General features: G+C 41.5%; 1 protein-coding gene across 1 annotated transcript in view; it reads right to left on the minus strand.

The window, feature by feature from the left end:
• Positions 1 to 26,985, minus strand: part of SYNE2 (spectrin repeat containing nuclear envelope protein 2) — a 267,053-nt gene that overhangs the window by 101,246 nt on the left and 138,822 nt on the right. The window contains 8 exon segments of the mRNA XM_043517646.1: positions 1,674 to 1,907; positions 9,460 to 9,576; positions 10,179 to 10,298; positions 13,319 to 13,393; positions 14,710 to 14,907; positions 20,301 to 20,426; positions 24,420 to 24,602; positions 26,273 to 26,395. Of these exon segments, the coding sequence (XP_043373581.1) occupies positions 1,674 to 1,907; positions 9,460 to 9,576; positions 10,179 to 10,298; positions 13,319 to 13,393; positions 14,710 to 14,907; positions 20,301 to 20,426; positions 24,420 to 24,602; positions 26,273 to 26,395 (1,176 nt within the window).

Here is a 26,985-nt window from a genome sequence, read left to right on the forward strand (position 1 = left end):
AAGCAGAATAGGATATCGTTAGGGCCAAATTTTGACTTCAGGGTTTATACGGAAGAAGTCCAAAATGTCACAGCTAGGTAAGGAACCATACTTGTGGAGATCATGGTCCACAAATTCTCTTCCCCTTTGACCTATTGGTGCAGGCTCTCCATTCCAACAGTGATAATAAGAGCACAATTACAATGACACAGTCATCAAGATTGATTTGCTTTGACTGCATATCTGTGCTTGCAGCTGCTTTGTGCTACTCTCCCTTGTGCTATGAGGCCTTGTTGAGACCAGTAAAAATGTTGCTTTTTGAGTTCCACCTGTCAAAACTGAGCTAAATATTAAACTCTGACTATATTGGTATTAAATAGGGTTTATAGTGGAGTTAAACTAGTTTTCCTAGTTTATATAACGCCCTGGTATGAACCCTGAGTGAATAGGCCTGTAGTCATTTGTAGTAGTGGAATCAGGCCTAGTACATAAACTAGCTGAGAACATTCTCATCGATTAAAATGGGCATCTTTGTATTAGGCCATTGTGTTCCCCAAAGCTTGTCATTGCTGCAGATAGTGACAGAGTGAAAAGATCCACACTATCTCAGTGAAAAGGAATGAGCTGTAGCTACGGTAGCATGCACAAATATAAACCTGTCCAGTTGCAGTGTTGAACACCTAGGTTCCATTTAGGAAGACCAGATAGCAATCGTGAAAAATAGGGACAGGAGGCAGCGGGTAATAGCACCTATATAACACAAAGCCCCAAATACCGGGACTGACCTTATAAATTGGGACATCTGGTCACTCTAGCTCCATCTAATCCTGCAAAGACTTATGCAAGGGAATAATTTTATGTACATTGTCTTCACATTGACTTCAATTGGACTATTCTTACTGCAAGAAGCTCATACTTAAGTCTGCAGGACTGGGCCCCAGGATGCAAAACAAAAATTTACATTTTAGGAAGAAATTTTAAAGCACTTTTATCTGAAAAGCCTACACTAAAATAAAATGGAAATGTCAAATGGTTAGCAAATTCCCTATTCAGTAAACAAGCTTTTATCATGACTGAGGTCACTGTCTCATTAAAAAAAACCAACCTGCCTTTTATTAGTGAATTTAAACCGGTGAACTTTTTATACACATTATACACATTGGGGTGGAGAGATAGCTCAGTGATTTGAGCATTGGCCTCCTAAACCCAGGGTTGTGAGCTCAATCCTTGAGGGGACCATTTAGGGATCTGGGGCAAAAATAAGGGACGGTACTTGGTCCTGCTGTGAAGGCAGGGGACTGGACTCAATGACCTTTCAAGGTCCCTTCCAGCTCTACGAGATAGGTATATCTCCATATAAATTAATAAAACTATGCAGACCAAAATGATCTGTGTAAATTACAGTAAATCTTTCTTTACAAAACACAAATTTGTTATGCTGTAAATCCTACCTAAGATCTCAGACACTAAAATATACAAACAAGGAAACAATGTGTACAATATGGTTTAAAAAAAGATAATTGGAAAAAAGCAGTTAAAATCAAAACCAAGTGGTTCCTCTTCATTACAGTGTACGGCAGAGTATGCAGGAACAAGAGCTGAAGCAGTAATTGTAGCTTTTATGCAAACACACCTATTGGGGGAAGGGTGATTGGTTTAGCTGGCAGCAGTGAACTTTGACCACTTAATCTTACCTGGCAATCAGCAAGCTGCTGTTCCACCATCTGTTGCATTTCAGGGGTCTGGGTTTCTGATTCCAGGGACACTTTAGCTTTGTCTAGCCACAGCTCCAGCTCAGCAACCTGTATCTGGCAGACATGGAGGATCTTTTCAGGCTCGGGCCTATTGCTATCCACTGTTTCCTTTGAATCTCCTGGTTTGTTCTGAAAGCACTGGCCAGTGTTTGTGTCAGGAGAAGGCGTGTCACCCTGAAGCAAAGGACATTCAAACACAGAAAATCTATCAGCAGAAAATGTTTAACTTTGGGATACCAAGAGCTATGAACCTGCACTGGCTGTCACCTTATTCCCAGGTTAAAACAGAAAGAAAAACCCCAACAACTACGCTGAATGATCATATGATCTGGTGCAAAAGGTTTCCAAGCAGCCAATTTGCATTTACACAGGTATATCTGAGCACACAGGAAGAACAATGACTCATGGTTCATTAACTAGCTATCCCAGAGGATAGGTATTTTTCTGTGAGTCCAATGCAAAGTTTTGTATTCTAAGACACACAGAGCATGCAGCTGGGAAATACTTATGCGCTACTTTTAGGAGTTCAGTTCCAAATAAACTTTAAAAGCATTCTTTATTTTGCATGTAGGCTTTACAGAAAATATTGTAGAGTCTTAACTCAAACCCACCCTTGAATAACATTTCTCTTTTATTTATCTTCACCCTAGGAGCAGCCTTTAACATTCTGTGATAAACACAATTTTCTTAAGTTTTGGACAAGCAGGCAAATTTTCAAAAATGCATACGCAGGTCGGGGTTGTGCACACGCAGGCACAGACATGCATGTGCAAATCTCTAATTTTCATATGCGAATTGAGAGCGTAAAGCAAGTGTCTGCAAAAATACATACATATGTCTGACAATTAGGGCCCTAATGTGGTAATGTAGGGGTCGGCAACCTATGGCACGCGAGATGATTTTTAACGGCATGTTGCTGCCTGCCAGGTACCAGCCGCCGGCCCCGCTAAGCCCGCTGCTGAACCCAGCAGCGGGCTGAGCTGGACTGGGACCCCAGCATGCAGCAGCGTGCCATTAAAAATCCTGCCCACCCCGGCCCGCTCTTCTCCACCCCCCTGCGGGGGCAGGGTGAAGAAGCTTGATCCTGCCGGCTGCTGCTGCAGGGCAGGCAAGTTCCCCTTCCTCCGCCTCTTCCCCCCAGCATGCTGGGTTCCTGCCCATCCTCCTCTCCCTCCCTGCCACCGATCAGCTGATGGTCCTTGCCAGGGAGGGGGAGAAGCGGAGCCGCAGCACGCTCGCTCTGTGCTCGGGGAGGAGGCGGAGATGAGGTGGGGACAGGGCCTTGGGGAAGGGAGTTGGAATCAGGACTCATCTCCTCCAGCCCCCTGCCGTGAGCCGCTCTAGGCAGGGGGCTGGGAGCACCCCCATGACCCTAGCCCACACCCCAGCCCCCTGCCCTGACCCCTGCACCCCCCACACACTCCCAGCCCTCTGCCCTGACTCCTGCACCCCCCCACATACCCAGTCCTCCCACAACCTATTCCCTGACTCTTGCACCCCCCACATTCTCACCCCTACCCTGAGCACCAAACGGGAGCTCCTGCACCCCTCGCACCAAATGGGAGCTGCCCATGTAAGCACTCCACACCCAAACCTCCTGCCCCAACCCTGAGCCCCCTCCCTCATTCTAGCTCCTGGCCAGACCCTGCACCCCAACCCCCAGCCTGCTCCTTCACCCCCAGACCTGTGCTCAGTGCACCCCTACCCTTGGCTCAGTGCAGAGAAAGAGGAATAGAATGGGCTAGAACCAGGGAGAAGGTAGGTACTCACTTTGTGTGGGCAGGGTCGGGATCCCAGACCGGCAGCGGTCTGAGTGGGGCCGGCAGCCAGGACCCTGGCTGGCAGGAGCCGGCGGATGGAACCCCAGACCAGCAGTGGGCTGAGTGGCAGCGGGCTGAGCCGCTCAGTCCACTGCCAGTCTGGGGTCCCAGCCACCGGCCCCAGTCAGCCCACTGCCGGTCTGGGGTTCTGGCTGCAGGCCCCTTGCCAGCCGGGGTCCCGGCCGCAGGCCCCTCTCAGCCTGCTGCTGGCCTAGGTGAATGGAACCCCAGGCTGGCAGTGGGCTGAGCGGGCCGACGGCATAAGATCAGCATTTTAATTAATTTTAAATGAAGCTTCTTACACATTTTGAAAACCTTGTTTACTTTGCATACGACAATAGTTTAGTTATATAACATACAGACTTATAGAGAGAGACCTTCTAAAAAACGTTAAAATGTATTACTGGCATACAAAACCTTAAATTAAAGTGAATAAATGAAGACTCAGCACACCACTTCTGAAAGACTGCCGACCCCTGTGGTAGTGGAACGATAACTCTTTGGGCAGACACACCAACAGCAATAGTATGGTATTCACTGGCTTTTAAGATGCAAGTTGGTGGATGACAAGACAGGAAAAGTACATTGTTTTAAATATTACACTGTGTTACTTTATTAAATAAGTAAACATCACTTTTGTTGCTTGTCTCTTAAGGGGTCTGGAACATGGCCATTATGAATTTAATACATAAAAGCAAAGAAATCTTAATTTAACACTACACATCCAGGAACTGATTAAATATATATGTGTGCAAGTGTGCTTGTGTGTGTGTGCGTGCCTACACACGTATCGGAATGGTATTAGGAAGTGTCAGCTGGGATTTTCAGCTTTCAGTCTAGATATATTTGTTGTTATGAGTTCACTCACTCAAATACACATGGAGGGGTGAAAGCAGATTAATTTCTTTTTGGTTTTTAGACTAGGATTTTTTTTAAAAATGTATCTTTTAATACAGATCTTAAAACTGTACTTGTTGGAAAATGGGATTTCTATCCAGTGGGAAACATTGACATTTTCAAATTTGTTTACACTCTGAATCAGAACAAAATTTAAAAATTTACCATGGAATAGAAATTCCAAAAACATTTCAATTCAGACAGTGAAATGTTTCATTCTGATAGTGTCAAAACAATCATATTAAATATATAAAATAATATATAAATATAATAGTAAAATTAAATATAAAAGTCAAAACAAAATTGAAATAATAAATTCTAAACAAAATGAGAATGTCAAAATTAGTTGCATTGATTTTCTCCTATCAAAAATGGTGTTGAAATCAACATATTCCCACAAACCTTTCAATTTAGCTGAAACTTTCCAGCTAAAAGGTGGAGTGGTGGTGGTGATATAACACTTGAATTATACCAGTATAGCTAAAGTGGCTTAATTGTTGTGTATAGACAATCCCTAAGTACAGAACACAAATAAACCCACTTCCTAAATCTCTATATACATGTTAAGCTCTGCCGTCAATAATTACGCTGTACTGGTCTTCCTTAATACAAATATATTGTTCGAGATGGGTTAGCAGTAGTGTATTTGTATGTTACCGAGAGACCCAGCCAGCAGCATGCATTAGAACAGTTTCACTTCCTTTAACTTAGATTGAATTCAAAGGTATTTAATATTTTTTTTTACAGTAGCTCCAAATGTCTTCCCTTGTGGACTTGTCGCAGCACCAAAATAAATGCACATTGGTCAACTGCATACTGAACTCGATTAGCCACCTGTCAGAACACATACATTATTTCAATCATCAAAATCCTGGTCCATCTGACAAAGTATTTCTCAAGAGAAAGCAAACTGATTTAGTGTTTACAGAAATACATTTCCTTCTGTCTCCATCCAGTAAATGTATGATCTTAGAAAGAAATTAGTTTAAAACACTATGTATGACATAATATGAGGGGGAAACTGGGATGGAATCACAATGCTGGCAAAATAACCATTCAGGACAATTCAAGGAAGGAAGACCTCTCCAATGGAAAATTTGTTACAGGAGCAGTAAGGGACTTTGGCAGCAGTGGTGGCTCTAGATCCCATAGTGCTTCCTCTACTGGTAGCTAGTGGGGAAGCAACTGCCTGGCTGTCACAGGCAAAGGTTCTTCTGAGTTTTTGTTCCACTGGCTTTGATATGGGGAAGAAAGGGGCAGGGGAAAATGGTGAAAGCTCATAGAGATGCCAGTACAACATATGGGCACATAATATCTCAATAATCATCCTGGAAATATTATGTATGGTTTCCTTTCTAGGACTGATCTTACACTAAGTCTGAGATTGCACCTCTCTTAGAATCATAGAATCATAGAATATCAGGGTTGGAAGGGACCCCAGAAGGTCATCTAGTCCAACCCCCTGCTCAAAGCAGGACCAAGTCCCAGTTAAATCATCCTAGCCAGGGCTTTGTCAAGCCTGACCTTAAAAACCTCTAAGGAAGGAGATTCTACCACCTCCCTAGGTAACGCATTCCAGTGTTTCACCACCCTCTTAGTGAAAAAGTTTTTCCTAATATCCAATCTAAACCTCCCCCATTGCAACTTGAGACCATTACTCCTCGTTCTGTCATCTGCTACCATTGAGAACAGTCTAGAGCCATCCTCTTTGAAACCCCCTTTCAGGTAGTTGAAAGCAGCTATCAAATCCCCCCTCATTCTTCTCTTCTGCAGACTAAACAATCCCAGCTCCCTCAGCCTCTCCTCGTAAGTCATGTGCTCTAGACCCCTAATCATTTTTGTTGCCCTTCGCTGTACTCTTTCCAATTTATCCACATCCTTCTTGTAGTGTGGGGCCCAAAACTGGACACAGTACTCCAGATGAGGCCTCACCAGTGTCGAATAGAGGGGAACGATCACGTCCCTCGATCTGCTCGCTATGCCCCTACTTATACATCCCAAAATGCCATTGGCCTTCTTGGCAACAAGGGCACACTGCTGACTCATATCCAGCTTCTCGTCCACTGTCACCCCTAGGTCCTTTTCCGCAGAACTGCTGCCGAGCCATTCGGTCCCTAGTCTGTAGCGGTGCATTGGATTCTTCCATCCTAAGTGCAGGACCCTGCACTTATCCTTATTGAACCTCATTAGATTTCTTTGGCCCAATCTTCCAATTTGTCTAGGTCCTTCTGTATCCTATCCCTCCCCTCCAGCGTATCTACCACTCCTCCCAGTTTAGTATCATCCGCAAATTTGCTGAGAGTGCAATCCACACCATCCTCCAGATCATTTATGAAGATATTGAACAAAACGGGCCCCAGGACCGACCCCTGGGGCACTCCACTTGACACCGGCTGCCAACTAGACATGGAGCCATTGATCACTACCCGTTGAGCCCGACAATCTAGCCAGCTTTCTACCCACCTTATAGTGCATTCATCCAGCCCATACTTCCTTAACTTGCTGACAAGAATGCTGTGGGAGACCGTGTCAAAAGCTTTGCTAAAGTCAAGAAACAATACATCCACTGCTTTCCCTTCATCCACAGAACCAGTAATCTCATCATAAAAGGCGATTAGATTAGTCAGGCATGACCTTCCCTTGGTGAATCCATGCTGACTGTTCCTGATCACTTTCCTCTCCTCTAAGTGCTTCAGGATTGATTCTTTGAGGACCTGCTCCATGATTTTTCCAGGGACTGAGGTGAGGCTGACCGGCCTGTAGTTCCCAGGATCCTCCTTCTTCCCTTTTTTAAAGATGGGCACTACATTAGCCTTTTTCCAGTCATCCGGGACTTCCCCCGTTCGCCACGAGTTTTCAAAGATAATGGCCAAGGGCTCTGCAATCACAGCCGCCAATTCCCTCAGCACTCTCGGATGCAATTCGTCCGGCCCCATGGACTTGTGCACGTCCAGCTTTTCTAAATAGTCCCTAACCACCTCTATCCCTACAGAGGGCTGGCCATCTCTTCCCCATTTTGTGATGCCCAGCACAGCAGTCTGGGAGCTGACCTTGTTAGTGAAAACAGAGGCAAAAAAAGCATTGAGTACATTAGCTTTTTCCACATCCTCTGTCACTAGCTTGCCTCCCTCATTCAGTAAGGGGCCCACACTTTCCTTGGCTTTCTTCTTGTTGCCAACATACCTGAAGAAACCCTTCTTGTTACTCTTGACATCTCTTGCTAGCTGCAGCTAGCTGCAGCTCCAGCATCTTCCTACAATACCTGGGGGTTTCCCATACAAAAAGAACTCTCTTTATGTGCAAAGTATTTATGGTGCATAAGAAATAGAAAATTTTTCCAGATAATAAGAAAACAGAGAAAATGGACATCTAGGTCGTGTCACATGGAATGGTCATAAATATATCAACATTGAATCCCATTTCCCATAGTATCAATAAAAAACAGTCATGAAAAGTATTGTGCAATTGGTTTTTCATTTTTAATATTGTAAATGTTCATTAGCTGATGCTTTCTAGCCAGTACAGAGCAAGTGGTGACATGCAAAAAACTCAGTCTAATCAATCTCCCCTTCAACCTACAGATACTCAGGCTCTTGGATTACTAATCTTTTCTCCAGACCTACTACTTCTGGGAGAATACTGCACACATACAGAATTCACGTCTCCTGCAAAAATTTTTTTTTTTTTTCCCTCCACAGAAAATACATTCTGCCGGAGAGGCGCTGCAATTACACCTTCACTCACCAGGGGCTGCTGTGGTGCCAGAACAGAGGGCAGCCAACTCAGCCAGCCCGGAGAGGGATGGGGAGAGGCTGCATTCCTGACAGTGTCCTGCCCCTGGGGCCAGGAAAGGAGGCACAGGAAGGGGGTGCGGGGGAGACAAACAGCGTGGGGCACACAGGGTTGCTGGGGGGGTCACAGACGGGATTCAGAAGGGCCAGTAAGTGGACAGACTGGAGTGGGGGTTGAATGGGAGTGTGGGTGCAAGGGCATGGAGAGTGGGGGTGACTGAGGGTTCACATGGGGATGGAGAGTGGGGGCGATTGACGGTTCACGGACACATGGGAATGGGGGAGTGGCTGAATGGGGCTGCAGGTACACATGGGAGAGCGGTAAATGTGCCTGACTGAATGGGAGAGCCAGTGTCTGCATGGGGGAGGCTCCCCAACTCTAACAATCTCTCCCCTCTCCCAACCCCCCCCCCCCCCCGCAAAAATCCCTGTTTCATATTTCCCACACCCAACAATCTTCCAGGTTCACGCCCAGGCTCCTGCTCAGCAGTTACTTCCCTCTCCCTCAGTTCCTCCATTACCCTGATTCCCCCAATCCTTTGCACTGCTTCTGAGGGGTGCGGGAAATACATTAGTGTATTGTAGTTTAAATGAATTAAAGTTCTCTATTAATATACTTAGAAAGGAATCTATTTGTCAAAAAACATTTCCTGAATCTTTTTTGTTGTCTATATTATTACAGACATACTTGCTGCCTGGCATTTTGAAATAAATTACCAAAATAATTGAAACTGGCATGATTATATTGTGTTAGTTAACAAATAAAATATGCACAATTTTGCAGAATTTTAAAACATTGTTGCAGATTTTTAATTTTTGATGTAAAATTCCCCTAGGAGAAACATACATATCTGACAGTACATTGGCTTCCTGAAACTATGCACTTTGGCTTCCTGGTAAATTGTGTTTTCTAGGAGTAAATATATGTATTTGCTCTGATTTAAATAATAAGTAATAACAATCCTTAATGATAATATGAAAGATGCCTATGCAAGGATCTAGATGCCCTCACACAGAACTAGTGCTACAAAAAAACACCAATAGAATTAAAATAATCATTAAAACAGGAACTCAGCAAACCAACCACCCCCCAAAGAGCTCCTTTTTATCGTTTCATGGTTGTGGGAAGAACACCCTCAGCCTGCTCCAAAACCCCATCAAACAGATGTCTTTTGCAGCATGCCCAGAAGGTCACCAAATTCAGACCAACATACTTACCACTGCCCAATTACTAAGGCCTGTAGCAGAGTCTTCATCACTTCCAGCTTTCTGTGGAACTTGAAAAGATGTTTCCTTGCCATGTTTATCACATGATTCTATTAACACATCAGCATCCTGTAAAAAGAAAGGCAGCTGTGGAAATATTTCTATTGTCATTGCCTTGTTGTCCTTTAGAAGCCTCAAAAGGCAGCAGTCACTCAACCCATACATCATTCTGGGCCAATAAATAATGCAGGAAAATTCCCTCACATCTGACATAAAGATACAGAAAGACAGATAGCTACAGCTCTCACAACGGATGCTAGTTGATCAGATTGCTTAGGTGCTGCCCATTTTTGCATCAGAAACTGCACATCTTTCACAAGTTACTCCACACAGAGGGTAAAGGAAACAGCCATTATGTCTCATTTTATCTCCTATCAAGGGAGTGGGGGGAGAGGCGTGAACTCTCTGTTAACCTGAGTTTGCATTTACATTCTTGTGTTTTCGGCAGACAGCATCATCTACAAAAACTGTTTTCCTGCTGAGCAGGCAACTGTTAAAGGATGCTCACAGAGGATGAAATTCAGCCCTGTGGGAGGAGCCATGCAAGACCTACGCACCCTTAAATCCCACTCAAGTACTGATTTGAGGACTAAAGCAATGCATGGGCCTTGTACAGGCTCTCTACACAGGGAAGAATTCCCCCATGCAGAGATAAACATGAAGAATGTTACCAGGGCAATGCCATCTGATAGGGTGCCTGAGGACCAGGAAGCTCTGCTGTCTTCTTTGTCTCTCTCATCTCCCTTCCCTGGAGGTGAAAAACTTTCAGCAGTTGGTGCTATTGCATTTTCCTTTGAAAACAGCAACAGCTCAGCATTAGCTAGAGGACATGCAGTTCAAAGGCTTCTTCAGAAAATGTTAATCACTAAAACCATTAGCCACTCTATGGTACATTTCTGCCATGCAAGTTCTCTTTCTTTACTCAAAAAGAAAAGGAGAACTTGTGGCACCTTAGAGACTAACAAATTTACTAGAGCATAAGCTTTCATGAGCTACAGCTCACTTCACGAAAGCTTATGCTCTAATAAATTTGTTAGTCTCTAAGGTGCCACAAGTACTCCTTTTCTTTTTGCGAGTACAGACTAACACGGCTGCTACTCTGAAACCTTTCTTTACTCAGTAATCCTAACTCAACAGCTGCCCTTCTATACCACTTTCAGTCCCGTCTCCCAGTGATAGATGCCAACAGCCCTTTCTACCGATCTCAAACATTCTAAATTGCTTGTGTTGTTTAAATACTTTTTCTATCTCAATGAAGTAATATTTCTTTGTCTTTTTTACTTTGATACGAATGAAATTGATCATCAGCAAAGGCGCTCGATCGGCAGTCCTGGAAATTGAAATTCTCTGCCCACACCAACGTGCACAGCGTAGGCAGTAGCAGTTCACATTTCCACCACTCTGCTATGCCAACGTGCCTTAGTGTTGACCTGAAAGGAACAACTCTAGATGTGAAAGGCTACTGGAGTTTATTTTTATGTCCTTCCAATTCTTGATCTTTCTGCTGTGACTGCCAACAAAGATGCCTCTTTGTACAAACTGGTATGATTTTTGAGATGCTGATACACCTAAAAAATGACTGAGATCGCAGTTCATTTACCATTAGCTACTGAAGACCATCAGATGGTAATAACCCTCGACACTGCTAAGAGCTGGGCAGGATATGAACTGTTGTCCTAGAGGGTATTTAGGCACTAATCCCACAAGCACTTCTGCATGTGTTTTACCTATATATAAATAGCAGAGTTGGTTGGGAATCTTCCACTGAAATTATTTTCTGATGGAAAATTTACTTTCCACAAAATCCAAGTTTTCCGTGGGAAAATTTCAATTTTACATGGAAATTTTTTCCCAGCTCCGTGGCTCCCCTGCTCCTCAGCAGCCCAGCAAAGAAACTGGCCTGGAGCTGGAGCTCCCAACTTGTTGGCAGCCCAGAAATCCTTGGAAAGTTAGCTCCCAAGCTCTCCCAGCTGCTTGGCTCCCAAGCTCCCGGGCATCTGGAAGAGTCTTTCAGAGGGCAATTTTGGAATTGCCATTCTCTGGTAGATTTTGATTGTTTTTGTTCCATTTCAGAATTAATTTTTTTTTAAAAGTTATGGTATTTCCCACGGAACAGGAATTCCAATCTCCGGCCAGCTCTAATGAATAGTCCCATTGACTTCATAGAGACTACCCACATGGTTAGAGTCAATGGGAATATTCATGTGCTCAAAGTTGAGCGTGTGCATAAGTGTTTGCAGGAGTGAGACCTTACGCTATAAGATCTTCCAACAGGGGCTATGTTTCCTTGTTTGTCTGACGTGTCACATATGACTATGATGCCAATAAAAAAATAAAATGATGACAGAGTAAGAGGCTGTATTTAGCTTATTGCAAATCCCCCGAGTTTATTTTCTTGCATTGAACGCATAATAATAATATGGCAATGAACTCTTTGTTGCCTCTTCCCAGAGCATTCTATCCAAGGGAAGTGTAGGGGCATCATAGTGTCTCTAGGAAAGGGCCCATTGTACCCTATGATTGTCAAAAGGTAACCGATAGTGCTGTTCATACATTTAAACAGGGTTTATTGCTTGACTACTTATGATGGCCTTTGAGCAAGGACACTTAGAGTAACTAGTCTATCCACATGTGATTGCTGAAGTCATCATCTTTCTCTCAGATCCACACCAATTATTTCTGTCCCATGTATACCACTGCTTGAATCACTTCACTGGTATCCTATACATTACAACATCAAACTTAGGGGGGCTCTTTGTCCCCACTTTCAAGGCCCGACATTAGTGATACTCAGACTGAGACTTGCGAATGGATCTTTGATGCATCTCCTGCAGCTTTTTGCAGCCCATGATATTAAAACACGGTCTGATTTAATTATTAACCAATCTAAGTCATTGACCAATCAGAATGCTTTTACTAATTTATTAACCAATTGTAGTTGATAAAACAATAATACTTGGTCAGTCATTTTTCTGTGAGAATTATATTTAATATTTTTATAAATATTTCCTGCCATACTGTTTGACTGAGTCCATAGCACTATAGTAAATGAAACAATGAATTCACATACTACCATGGCTCTTTTGGGTAATGTTAATTGCTAATTTGGCTCCTAAACCACTGAGGTATGAGTATCATTACCCTATCTAACCCAATCCCTATCTGCAACTCTGCTCTCATTTCCTCCTACTCACCCTCTCATTCCATACACAGCTTTAAACCTCTCTTTACTGCCTTCTCCTCCACACCTACTTTTGTGTTGCCCTCTATGTTTGAAAGAGAATTTCCCAGTTCATGCCCATTAAGTGCCCTCTCTCTCCTAAAAATCCCCCCTCACTCTCATTTCTCCCAGGAAGCCTTTCCACTTTATTTTCACCACCAATAACCTTGCCACACCCTTCTTTATTTAATCTCATGCCTTGTATCTTCTCTATTTTTATTTTATTTCTCTTAGGATTCTAAGCTCCTTAGGGAAGGGGATGCCCTATGCTGAGTTTTGTAAAAGGCCACAGGCACTGATGCTGCTACATTAGGACCATCCACACTCCTACTGAGTAGTCTTATTCTGTAAGCGGTCCAATCAATGTCATATTTACAGAATGAAGTACCACACAAAGCAAGGATGATAGGATCTGACTCTAATGTATGTACTGATATTTTATTTCTGTGTCTCAGATTTTATATTAATTTTAAAATATCCCCTACTAGGGATGCTGCAATTTAGTCTACAAATGTTTACATTTACACATACATTTTTCATGATTTATTCCATAATAAATCTTATTTCCACAAAAGTCTCCATTATACTTACTTCACTGTGGAACGAACTGTCTTCTGTTTCTTCAAATAAAGATGGTAGGAGAGACATTGATCCTTTCTTTTTCAGCTACAATGTATATACAGAGATAGAGTCCAGTTACTCTTAGCTCCACAAATTGCCTCTTTTCTTCTGCCCTTTTGTTAAACATAGTTATAATTTTGCACCTAATTTTGAGAAATGCTGAGCACCTGCAACTCCATTTAAAGTAATTAAAAGCTGCAGGTTCTAAGCAACCTCAAAAATCAAATCCTTTAACTTATTTTTCAGCTTTTAAAGGCATGTCTAAAATTAAGATAACTATCATTCTGTTCCATACAAACAATTTACTGAAAATCTTTGAACAATTCCTTACAGTGTAAATTACAGATCCAGCATTGGCGTGCATTGCACCCTCAGCAAGTCTGCAGATGACACTAAACTGAGAGGAGAGGTAGATATACTGGAGGGTAGGGATAGCATACAGAGAGACCTAGACAAATTAGAGGATTGGGCCAAAAGAAATCTGAAGAGGTTCAACAAGGACAAGTGCAGAGTCCTGCACTTAGGACGGAAGAATCCCATGCACCGCTACAGACTAGGAACCGAATGGCTAGGCAGCAGTTCTGCAGAAAAGGACCTAGGGGTTACAGTGGACGAGAAGCTGGATATGAGTCAACAGTGTGCCCTTGTTGCCAAGAAGGCCAATGGCATTTTGGGATGTATAAGTAGGGGCATTGTCAGCAGATCGAGGGACGAGATCGTTTCCCTCTATTCGACATTGGTGAGGCCTCATCTGGAGTATTGTGTCCAGTTTTGGGCTTCACACTTCAAGAAGGATGTGGAAAAATTGGAAAGCGTCCAGCAGAGGGCAACAAAAATGATTAGGGGACTGGAACACAAGACTTATGAGGAGAGGCTGAGGGAATTGGGATTCTTTAGTCTACAGAAGAGAAGAATGAGGGGGGATTTGATAGCTGCTTTCAACTACCTGAAAGAGGGTTCCAATGAGGATGAATCTAGACAGTTCTCAGTGGTAGCAGATGACAGAACTAGGAGTAATGGTCTCAAGTTGAAGTGGGGGAGGTTTAGGTTGGATATTAGGAAAAACTTTTTCACTAGGAGGGTGGTGAAGCACTGGAATGCGTTACCTAGAGAGGTGGTGGAATCTCCTTCCTTTGAGGTTTTTAAGGTCAGGCTTTGAGCAGGGGTTTGGACTAGATGACCTCCTGAGGTCCCTTCCAACCCTGATATTCTATGATTCTATGATTTTACATTTTTTAATTTCAAGCCATCTCACACTGGTTTTCCACATGTTGAAAAATAACCCAAAAGGGCCCCCATATTGTGCACCTAACCATTTCTTGTTAGGGCCATTTAAAGGGATAGCATGGTGTTCTACCTACCTGCCATTCAGAGGCATCTTTCCCAACCAACCCAGTTTCCTCAGGTGACAGAGGCACAGAAAGTTCATCCTCTGATTCAGATTGTTCTTGCTGCAAGTGCTGGTGAAGTTCCAGCATTGAACTCTTCATACCCCTAAGGATGTCTTCTTTTTTCTGGCACAGTTTTATGATCTGTTCTTTTATGCCTTCCATTTCCCCCTGAGGAGCAACAGGAGATGTTTAGGTATGCACTAACTCAGAGGCAGCAGTCTCAGAACAAAACACATAGCCTAACAGCTGTATACAGAGCCAGCTGTGGCCTTACATTGAATGTGAAGGCTTGGTAATTAACACTGATCTGGATTCTCACTAGTGGGGCCATGGGAGTGGAAGTCCTGGAGATACTCCTCCCCAGGACAGAGGGAATGCAACTGGGTTGCATTACTCAACTAGTCAGGTCAGTTGATGGTGCTTCGCACAAACTTCTCTGCAAAGTAACAATAAAAGAGGTTTCAGAGTAGCAGCCGTGTTAGTCTGTATTCGCAAAAAGAAAAGGAGTACTTGTGGCACCTTAGAGACTAACAAATTTATTTGAGCATAAGCTTTCGTGAGCTACAGCTCACTTCATCAGATGCATCCGATGAAGTGAGCTGTAGCTCACGAAAGCTTATGCTCAAATAAATTTGTTAATCTCTAAGGTGCCACAAGTACTCCTTTTATTTTTATAAAAGAGGCTTTTCTATCAGAAATGAGAGGAAAGGGAGACAGAAGAATTTATGAGGGAGAAATCAACTGATGGGTAGCTCAGGGCTGCGTCATCTTTATTAAAGACACCGAAGAACAAGGAAAAACAGACCCTAGTGTGACGCTAGCAGACTAGGTGCCAGCTCTCGCCACATCTGTAGGCATCAGCTGAGCACCAACAAACTCCCAGCTGGAAACCAAACCAGCTCACCTGTATGTTAGTTTTGTTCAAAATAGGTATTAGTCTTATAAGAATGTATTAATGTTTAGACTCTATGAACTGCTTGTAAATTGCTGCATTCATTAATCTGACTTGTAATGTCTGTAGTCCGCGTTATAAGGAAATATGTATGTTTTGCTTTATAACTTTGAAAATGTTTTCTCTGTACTTGTGAATTCACACATGGGAATTGTCCCCTGTGCCCATTCAGGAGGCCTATCAAGATTCAACGAGCCATTAAGGAGCATCACAATACAAAGGATTAGTGAATGGCCCTATCAGACCTTAGAAATGCTACCTGTGAGGGAGCTTGTCTCACAGACTGGAAGGCTAAATGTAAAAGATAAAACAAATTCATGAGAAAATTGTTCATCTCTTTGTTGTCTGAACTCTCACAGGGCCAGGCATACTAAACTAAGGCAGAGATCCCCAGGGGTTAACCCTGGATCCACCCTGAAAGACATTTTGAAATGACACAAAAAGAAAAGGAGTACTTGTGGCACCTTAGAGACTAACAAATTTATTAGAGCATAAGCTTTCGTGAGCTACAGCTCACTTCATCGGATGCATTTTCCACCAAATGCATCCGATGAAGTGAGCTGTAGCTCACGAAAGCTTATGCTCTAATAAATTTGTTAGTCTCTAAGGTGCCACAAGTACTCCTTTTCTTTTTGCGAATACAGACTAACACGGCTGCTACTCTGAAACCTTTGAAATGACAGATTATTACATCTCTGTCATATTTAGGAACCTCAGATGGTAACTCATTTGTGTGTGTATGTTTGTTTGCTTTAACCTGTAAATAATTCTCTCGTTTGTTTTTCCTAGTTAATAAACCTTTAGTTAATTACAGGACTGACTACAAGCATTGTATTTGGTATGCAATCTGAGTACAAACTGAGCTGAGGTACTTGACTGGTCCCTTGGGACTAGAAGTAACCTGAATATTTTATCATCTTTGGTATAGGTGACCAATTATCACTAAGTCCAGCTTGCCTGGGTGGCAAGATAGACTGAAGAGCCCAGGAGGACTGTCTGTGACTCCGTGGTCAGACGACTACAGTGCTCTAGGAGTTCACATTTGTTACTGGGTTGGTGAAATCTAACTGTAAAATGTACAACCAGTTTGGGATGTCCATCCTGCTTTTGATAGCCTGAGTTGAGGTTGGCGCTCTTGGTGATGAGTCACTACAGACAGCGTGACACCTAGGAAGGGATTTTTATCTTCCATGTCATCAACTGTCTGTTTAGTAGAGCTGCCCTATGACTCCCACATGGTGTTAACAGTTGGACTTACTGTCCCACTGACTCTTGCTTCACACTGGACATTCCCATAATTCTCCAGGTTCCACTCAATACTCTCTCTATCTGCTGCCCCATCCCTATCCCTCAGGTCTCTAAAGGTCAGCCAAAGAATGGCAAGAGACAGGAGCAGGGACGTCCTTGGTGCTCTCTCCTCTTCACTGTTGACAATGTATGCGGCAGCACTGCACGCTACAAGGTGCTCGTGTTCGCAGAGCTCAGCAGGGGAAAAGCGGCTGCACACCCAGTTCAATGCCTGTAGTTAGCAGTGCAAACATAACAGCTGGCCTTGATGTGATGGCCTGAAATAACAGCATCAGCCTCGTTTCCAGAGGCTGCTCACCCAGAGCATCAATTAAGCAAAGCAAATAACTAACCCAGGTTAGATGACACATGTAAAACTACATGGGCCCTGTCTCCACTACAGCTTCTGCTGTTCAAAGCACACGTGGAACTGCATTGATGCTGAACGACATTTATAGATTTTCTGAGCATAGGCAAGGCCTTTGCATAGAAGGCCTCAGTAGGCATCTGATATGATTTCAGCCCACCTTCACGTAGGGGACATTACTGAGGGGCAGGAAGAATTTTCTTTGGCTCTGTCGGAGAGGGATAGAGTGCTGCTGAGATAAATACACCTTTCCTGACCATTGAAACACATGCAGCAAACCCCACCAGTAATTGCCTCCCTATCAAGGACAGGAGAAAGTCATCAGCATGAAATACTGCCTGTATTTGGCAATGTGCTGCACTACGTTGTAGTTAAAAAGAATGACATTGCTATCTCTCTCTCTCTCTTTTTTTTTTTTTTTTTTTTTTTTTTTTTTGCAAAAGTGGACTTTGCAGCATAAGCCCGCATGCAACTGCTTTGCTAATATATATAGCTGGGAAACTGTCTTGAGACAAGCAAGAGTAACATCAAAGTGGTGTGCTCACTCCTCCTCTACTCCAGTCACTCTAGTGAGATGTAAACTCACCATTTCCCCACACCAAAGCCTTCAGTGAGGTGTGAAAGTCAAAGGCTACATCAGTCAATGAAATACTAACATCACTAAGCAGGTGATCTTTTTCTTTTAAAAAAGGACAAGAAAATTAAATATCTATATTAAGAGGCAACATTTAGGTTCTTAATTTAACCCACACAAGAGTCCGGAAATGATTCACAATCAGGATTAACTTTGAACGTATGGTGAATTAATCTATTGAACATATCTCTAGCTATACATTTAAAAGTTTAACTAGCAATCATATGTATTATACATGTATAGGGCCCTACCAAATTCACGGCCATGAAATCTGGTCTCCCACCGTGAAATCTGTATAGTATAGAGTAAAAGCACACAAAAGACCAGATTTCATGGGGGAGACCAGCATTTCTCAAATTGGAGGGCCTGACCCAAAAGGGAGTTACAGGGGGGTCACAAGGTTATTTTAGGGGGATCATGGAATTGCCACCCTCACTTCTGTGATGACTTCAGAGCTGGGCAGCCGGAGAGTAGTGGCTGTTGGTTGGGTGCCCAGCTCTGAAGGCAGCACCCTGCCAGCAGCAGCGCAGAAGTAAGTATGGCAAGGTATGGTATTGCCACCCTGACTTTTGTGTTGCTCCCTTCAGAGCTGGGCTTCCGGCCAGCAGCCACCGCTCTCCAGCTGCTCAGCTCTGAAGGCAGTACTGCCACGAGCAGCAGCACAGAAGTAAGGGTAGCAGTACCACAAGCCCCTACAATAACTTGCAACCCCCCCTCAACTCCTTTTTGGGTCAGGATCCCTACAATTACAACACTGTGAAATTTCAGATTTAAATAGCTGAAATCATGAAATTTATGATTTTTAAAATCCTATGACAGTGAAATTGACCAAAATGGACCGTGAATTTGGTAGGGCCCTATACATGTACAATGAAGGCGTCTTAATGTTATCATGACTACATGCAGCAGGCCAAGCACTTCAGAGACACTTTATAAATAATTATTATACTTGTATGACTCAGTCATTTCCTGACTTTTGCAGGTTTGTATTTGACACCTTAATGTTGCCTTTATGCCTTTTTTAAAAAAAAATGTTTGCCCACTATATAATCACTGGTTCCATTACAAAAAGCCACCACCTCTGGGGTGTTTAACAACTAATGAAGCCACAGAACAACAGTTTAGGATAGGAAGGGGAAACTAGAGACTAACTGCATGAGCAGGGAGAATTTACTTAAGTAAAATATTATTAAACGAGATGGCATATAGCCATGTGTGATGGGGTGTACAAACCCCATGCAGGCCAGGTAATGGTTACTGAACTGCTTTGCACCCAATCCGGCCTGTCCTGCCACAATTGCAAGGAGATTCAGGCTTGAAGGAGAGAAAGAAGCCCTGCTCAGCAGGTGGAAGACCTGGAAGGAACAGATTTTCGGTCCTCAGCTCCTGAAGAAAGCTCTGCTGAGAGCAGGTACTGCTTGAATCACTGCTACCTATTGGAACCTCCTGAGGGGAAGGTGGGCCTGACGCAGAACAGTTACTTTGGGACTATTACCAGTGACTTGCCTGTCAGTGCTGAACAGGACTACAGCCTCCCAGAGGATTCCAGAAGGAAAGGAGGCCAGTTCAGGGTTTGTGTTAGTTACTTTTTGCTTCTTTTCCCTTTGGACCTTTGACAGCCCAGGAAGAAGTGGACTCCCGCAGGACTGAGATAGAGGGCTGAGTCTCCCACAGCTGGTGCCGTGCTGACGCTGGACCACAGGTTGGGTGAGTTCAGGGCCCAGTCATATCCCAAAGGGGCACTGTGGGAGACCACTCCTGTGATATCATGACACTGGGGCTAATACCCCAATTCTTGCAGAAAGTGCCACTGCATCATCAATACGCACAAGCGATCTGGACTTTGCTTATATGTCTCATCTGCAAAACTGCCTACAGCAGCACACACTGCTTCCTAATACCATGGTGGGGTATTGGAGCACCATGGACTCAAGACAAGTGCTGCCTACTGACTCACCAATGCCACTTCCTCCAGCTCTCAGCATGTCCTTTGGAGGTCTGACATCCACATACTGACTGTGTTTGATAATGCCTAGCTCATGAGATCTGATAAATATATCTTAAAATACATACCTAACTGACAAACTAAAGGTACAACAGTTTACCACTAGTTGGTACATGTCATCTTATGCATGAATAGTCATGTATACTGCGTTGAAATCTATCTGCCTACTTATTTTAGCCATCGGGAAATGATTGGGAGGAAAATAAGTGTTGCTGTTTACCCCCACATTAGCATACAGTAGTAGAACCAGAAGTGAGTCCAGGTCACACAGGTATACACTACAGATCAGAGAAAAAATGAAAACAATGAAACTCACCTCTGGACAGGAAGCAGTCTGAGGAAACGAAGGTTTTTCATATGACAGTTCACCCAGCTGGTTCTTTAAGAACTGCTTCAACTTTTCAATTTCTTGTTCACATTCATCTGTCTCTTTTACGATTAACTGTAAAAGGATAATTTTCATTAGCCATTTTCAATTGATTAGCAGAATACAGAAACAAACTAGTCAGTACTGCAATGAATTCAAACGACTGGAAAGTCAAACAACCTTGTTCCTATATCTGTACCTAGGTTTAAGTTAAGAATTTGTGAGCTGATTTTATTCAGTGTTCCCGAATTCTGTTGTCTTCAAGTTCTTTATTAATTTGCTCATACACAAAAATAAACTAAACTAAAAATACTGCAACATAGCTCTGACTGGGAGCAGAGTAAGTAGCTTTGGCTATAACTATTTATTACAAAATAAATCTACGCATTTAGCTCCCTTTGGCTGTAAAACGTGAAGTCAGACATATTTAATCATATTCACCAGTATAGTTGTGTAAAAAGAAGAATTTTAAGAGAAACTGGATGATTTTGCTTTTTTGTTGGTTTCATGATACCTTATGAGAAAACCTTCCTACTTTTTATTGGCATAGTTTAGTTCATTGTTGCAGGGTAGGCCTGCAATTAGCAAAAATAAATCATGCTGTGCAGCAAAGGTCAGAGGTGAAGGTCAAAGGGTAAATTCTATATACAATATGTGAGAGCCAAGGTGGGTGAGCTCTATATAAGCTTGAAAGCTTATCTGTCTCACCAACAAAAGTTGTTCCAATAAAAGAGATTAACTCACCCACCTGTCCCTCTAATATCTTGGGATCAACTTAGCTACAACAACACCACCACCACCACTATCTGCAATATTTGCCAGTTTGAATATTACTGATGTAATCAGCAATATTATGAGTCATTTTGGGAGAAGGAGCTTGCATGGACTTGTAGGAAAACCTGGAGTATAGCAGAAATACGCAGCAAAATGCACCATTTTTTCTGGTTGATAATGACAGCAGAATCTCATTAACCTACACAGTTCATTATTTACACACAAAGTGGCAATCTCACCCCAGTACTTAGCAAAAATTTGACAACAAAGAGCTGTAGTCATTTCTCATACAGTACTACTAACAGAACATTACTCTTACTAATATACTATTTTGCTAGTGTAGAAATCACAAACAATATTTGCTAGTATACAGACCACAACTGTCAGAACAGAGTATACATTCTGCAATATACAATTATTTATATATATGAATTTGTTTTAATTCATTTTTTGTGTTTTCTCTTCGTTCATTCATTTGTTCATCTGCAAAGGGTTAAGAAGCTAGAGTCTTCAGAAGAGAAGAGTGAGGGGGGATTTGATAGCAGCCTTCAACTACCTGAAGCGGGGTTCCAAAGAGGATGATGCTAGGCTGTTCTCAGTGGTGGCAGATGACAGAACACAGAGCAATGGTCTCAAGTTGCAGTGGGGGAGGTCTACGTTGGATATTAGGAAAAACTATTTCACTAGAAGGGTGGTGAAGCAGTGGAATGGGTTACCTAGGGAGGTGGTGGAATCTCCATCCTTAGAGGTTTTTAAGTCCTGGCTTGACAAAGCACTGGCTGGGATAATTTAGTTGGGATTGGTCCTGCTTTGAGCAGGGGGTTGGACTAGATGACCTTCTGAGGTCTCTTCTAATTCTAATCTTCTATGATTCTATGAAAATGTCGAGCATAAACATTGTATGGCTTCCAACAAGTACAATATATTTCAAAGCAGGAAAACTTATACCCAAGGGCCCATCTGAACCAATGGGAACCGTGTAATAATAATACTTTACACTTGTATAGAATCTTGTATCTGAGGATCTCAATGTGCTTTGCAAACTTAGCTTCATAATATACATCTACTTCACAGGCACGTTATCACCTCCATTTTAGAAATGTAGGACATCAGAGACTCGCACAGGAAATCTGGGGTAAAAAATGAACAGAACCCCAAATTCATGACACCGAGGTAAGTCTTCACCACAAGATGCTGCTTCAGCATTGAACACTGAAGTACATTGCTACAGCCATTGGAGCCCCGGCCTTCCTCAAACTAGAAGAATGTGCATACCTTTTGGCATATTCCATACCAGCTCCTCTAAAGCTTGGGCAAATAAGCAACATCTAGGATCAATGATGGCTACCTTCATATGAACACCAAATGGCCGAGCAGTGGAACAACAGCCCTTGAAGTGCTAAAACACTCTCTTTACTAGAGAACAGTTAAAAGGTGTGTTTAAGAAGAAAAAAAACTTTTGTTTGATGACATCATGCTGAGAAATGCAGAGACCCATCTTAGACTGTTTAGTCCTGAGCCTCCACTCTCCTACTCACCCAGAAATATTCATAGATTCCAAGACCATTGTGATCATCTAGTCCAGTGGTTCTCAAGCTGGGATATGCGTATCCGTGGAGGAACGCAGAGATCTTCCAGGGGGTACATAAACTTATCTAGATATTTGCCTAGTTTTAAAATGGGCTACATAAAAAGCACTAGCAAAGTCAAGAGAAACTAAAATGTCATATGGACAATAACTTGTTTATACTGCTCTATATCCTATACACTGAAATGTAAGTACAATATTTATATTACAATTATTTATTTTATAATTGTATAGTAAAAATGAGAAAGTGAGCAATTTTTCAGTAATAGTGTGCTGTGACACTTTTCTATTTTTATGTCTGATTTTGTAAGCAAGTAGTTTTTATCTCAGGTGTAACTTGGGGTATGCAAGAGAAATCAGACTCTGGAAAAGTGTACAGTAGTCAGGAAAGGTTGAGAGCTACTGATCTCGTCTGACATCCTATAATACAAGTCATAGAACTTCCCCAAAAATAATTCCTAGAGCACATCATTTAGAAAAACATCCAATTTTGATTTAAAAATGGTCAGTGATGGATAATCTACCCACAATTCTTGGTAAATTTTTCCAATGGTTAATTTCTCTGTTAAAAATGTACACCTTATTTCCAGTCTGAATTTTTCTAACTTCAACTTCCAGCCATTAGATCATATTATATTTTTGTCTGCTAGACTGAAGAGCCCATTATAAAATATTTGTTCCCCCAGTAGGTGCTTAAAGACTGTAATGAAGTACCTGGTAACCTTCTCTTTGTTAAACTAAATAGATTGAGCTCCTTGACATATTGTCTACTCCTTTAATCATTCTAATGGCTCTTCTCTGAACTCCCTCCAATTTTTTAACATCCTTCTTAAATTGTGGGCCCCCAAACTAGACCGACTATTCCAGCAGTGATCACACCAGTGCCAAATACAGAGGTAAAATAACCTCTCTACTCCTACTCAAGATTCCCATTTATGCATCCAAGGACTGCATTAGCCCTTTTGGCCACAGCATTGATCGCATTGGGAGCTCACATTCAATTGATTATCCACCAGTATCCCCAAATCTTTTTTTAGAGTCACTGCTTCCCAGGATAGTGAACCTATATTAGAAGTCCAGTTGCAGTACCTAATCTGAAGTCAGATCAGGAGATGTTCAGCTTCAAAATGATAAGCAGTACAAGTTACAATGGAAGAAATTGGCCCATTGTGGTTTACTGATTAGAAGAGATTACATCCTTTAGAAATAACTCCTTCAGCAACAGACTTTGCACTATTTACATTGTAATAATTAATGATAATGTAATTAAATTACTATTAAATGGTAGGTATATATAACAAAAAATATTTCTATGTTCTGTATAAATATGTAGGATCTGAATTTCAGCAGTGCTGAGCACTACAGCTTGCATTGACTTGAGTTGTGGGAGCATAGGTTTTTAAGTAATATGACAATTAAGTCACTGCTATTGTGTAATACCCAAAAATACCACAAAGTGCCATAAGGCATTAGCTATCTGGGAAAAGAAACTGGCATCTCTTTTAGCTGAATTCCAAAGTTAAAATAAACATCGAAACAGTTGTAGCATGCTTTGTCCTTGTATTAAATTACCCAACAAAAACCCAGGTATATTATGGTCCTGCCTTAACAATCATGTCTCATCACCAAAAACATTACCACCAATTTAAGAAGTTTTGTATGAAATTTCAGAACAAATGAATCTGATGTAAATGCAAATACTTTACCTCCAGAAGCTCATTTTGTTCCTTGGTAATTTTTTCTAACATTTTCAGTTCTTTTGTAAGTTGAGCTGTTCTTCTAAAGACTGAGAGAGGTTGCATTCTCATTCCTGGTAACCTAAGACCTTCTTTATAGCCCTGTATCTCAGCAAGCATCTTCTGCAAGGGACTGATGTGGCCAAGTATAACCTAAAAATGTAAATATAACCAGAATATGCTATGAAGAAGAAACAATGATCAATTTTGTCACGCCGTTAAAAAGTTCTCTTATGTAAATTCTGCAGGACTGATTTTAGACCTTCTGTCTCAGTTTACCTTCCGGAACTTTTACCTCAGAATGTTTTCAAAAAATATATGATGAGACTGTACAAACAAGAGGAGTGTGTCATGACACTTGCAGGACAGGGGCCATTGGGACTATTTCTGTCCATCTTGTGGATCTGAGGCATATGGTGGAAATACTGCACATTACTGAAAACACATATGCAATTAGCACAAAACATTCTACCTGATAAATAAATGCAGACAAAGTCATGTCTAATGTACTATAGTTTTACTGAGTGGTTGGGTAATTTTAATGTTTCAATAAGCTCCATCAATTTCTGATGAAATCTGCATGACTCTGTGTAAAGGTTGCTGGACCTGTTTGTTACCTTATCTCAGTGTCACACCAATTTCATCAGAAATTGATGGAGCTTACTGAAACATTAAAATTACCCAGCCACTAGACTTGCTTTCAGCAGGTTTCATTAAAATGGTGGTGAAAATGGGTCTAACTGGCAGAACCCTATCTACATTATGGTTCACAGATCAGTGGGAATTTTTTGTATATTTCTCTAATGTGGACAAAGGCTATAATTCGGGAAGGAAGAATACTGTTTTCAAGGTGAAATATTTCTTCACAATATTACTCACTTCTCCATATACTGTAACAGCTATAACAAGTGCCCTTTGGGTAACAGAACAGCAAACATGACCAAACTTTCAGCTTTCCTCTTAAACTGAATCCACAAATTTTGCATGTAGGTGAACTGAATATGTGGCTTGTAGACACAGGGAAAAAATAAATAGAAAATATCTTTAATACTTTGATTTACTGTACCCAGGGATGGAAGGCAGAACATCCTGGCCAAAATATCCCTACAATGAAGTCTTGAATTGATAAATAATCATGAAATTATAGAAATGTAAGACTGGAAGGGACTTGGATAATAAGACTTTGCACATATATACGTTTTCATCCAACTATCTTCAAGTGTTTTGTAAAAAAACAAATGAATTTGCCCTTTTGAGGTAATATAATCACCTTCATTTCACAAAATGAGGACAATAAGGTACAGAGAAATTAATATCAACTTTTGCCTCAACTTTGAGTGTCCAACCTGAAACCTAGGGCCTGATTTTTCGAAGTGCCAGTTGCCTGCAGTTTATGTTGATATTATCTAGAGTTTGGGTAGTCATGACCTCTGAAAATCTGGTCATAAAATTTCCAGAAATGGAGACACCAAAAATTAATGTGCACTTCTGAAAATTTAAGCATAAACAACTTGCACAAGGTCACATAGGAAATCTGCTGCAGAGAGAAACAGAACACAGATGTTCCAACTCGCAGTCTCACATACTAACCACAAGGCCACTTAATACAATTGTGAAAAAGTTCCTTCAGCCTTAGGGTTACGAGAATTACAGCCACAATTTCCATAATATACCTACTCCTGGACAATATTTTACAGTTATTGCTCTCAAAAGCAAATCATGCATCATAATAATTTATTTGCATTTAATAAACCATCTTCATATCTGTGAAATGTTGATTTATTTATTCAATGTAAGAAAAAATGGTTTAATAAGATACACACCTGTCCATGTCTAAGATGCTCCTTAGGAGAAAAATCTAATATATCTTCTGTTGACAAGATCGTCTTAATTTTGGCAACATCCTTCCCTATCACTTTCACTTCAGATTCAATGGCATCCACCTCCTAGATGTTTTGAAATATCCAAAATATTTGGGGCTATGAAATTTCATTTTACAGCCACATGAATTGTTATTGTGCCTATTATTGTTATCTTAATACCAAATAAATTAATGAATTAGGTCTAAATGTTATCTAAATTCTAAATACATTGTACTCCAATAATTTAATAGGAAGTACATTTTTTTCTAACACAAATTAGAACTACAAAATGTATGGCTTTCATTTAAATGTTTCATATTAATAATAAATATTTTCAAGCTGCCCTTCAAACATAAATAAATAAAACAATTTGTATTATACAATATGTTTTGACCAGAAACATATCAGAAAGAGGTATTAAACTGAACCTTACTAAAAAAGGTAATAATAACGTACAATATCAGAGATTGAATGCTGCTGCATTTACAATACATTCAACTGGTATTGCTGATCCAGAAGCTAGTTGCTATCAATCACACTGTCTTTCACAGGCTCCTTGTCATAACTCACATAGGGAATTAGCTATTAATGGTCAGCTGGAAAGGATATAGCTTTAATCCCTGAGTAGGGAATCAAAATAACGTTGAAGTCACACATGAACTACTCTTGGGCTT

Source organism: Dermochelys coriacea, chromosome 6, assembly GCF_009764565.3.
Source record: "Dermochelys coriacea isolate rDerCor1 chromosome 6, rDerCor1.pri.v4, whole genome shotgun sequence".
NCBI lineage: Eukaryota > Metazoa > Chordata > Testudines > Dermochelyidae > Dermochelys > Dermochelys coriacea.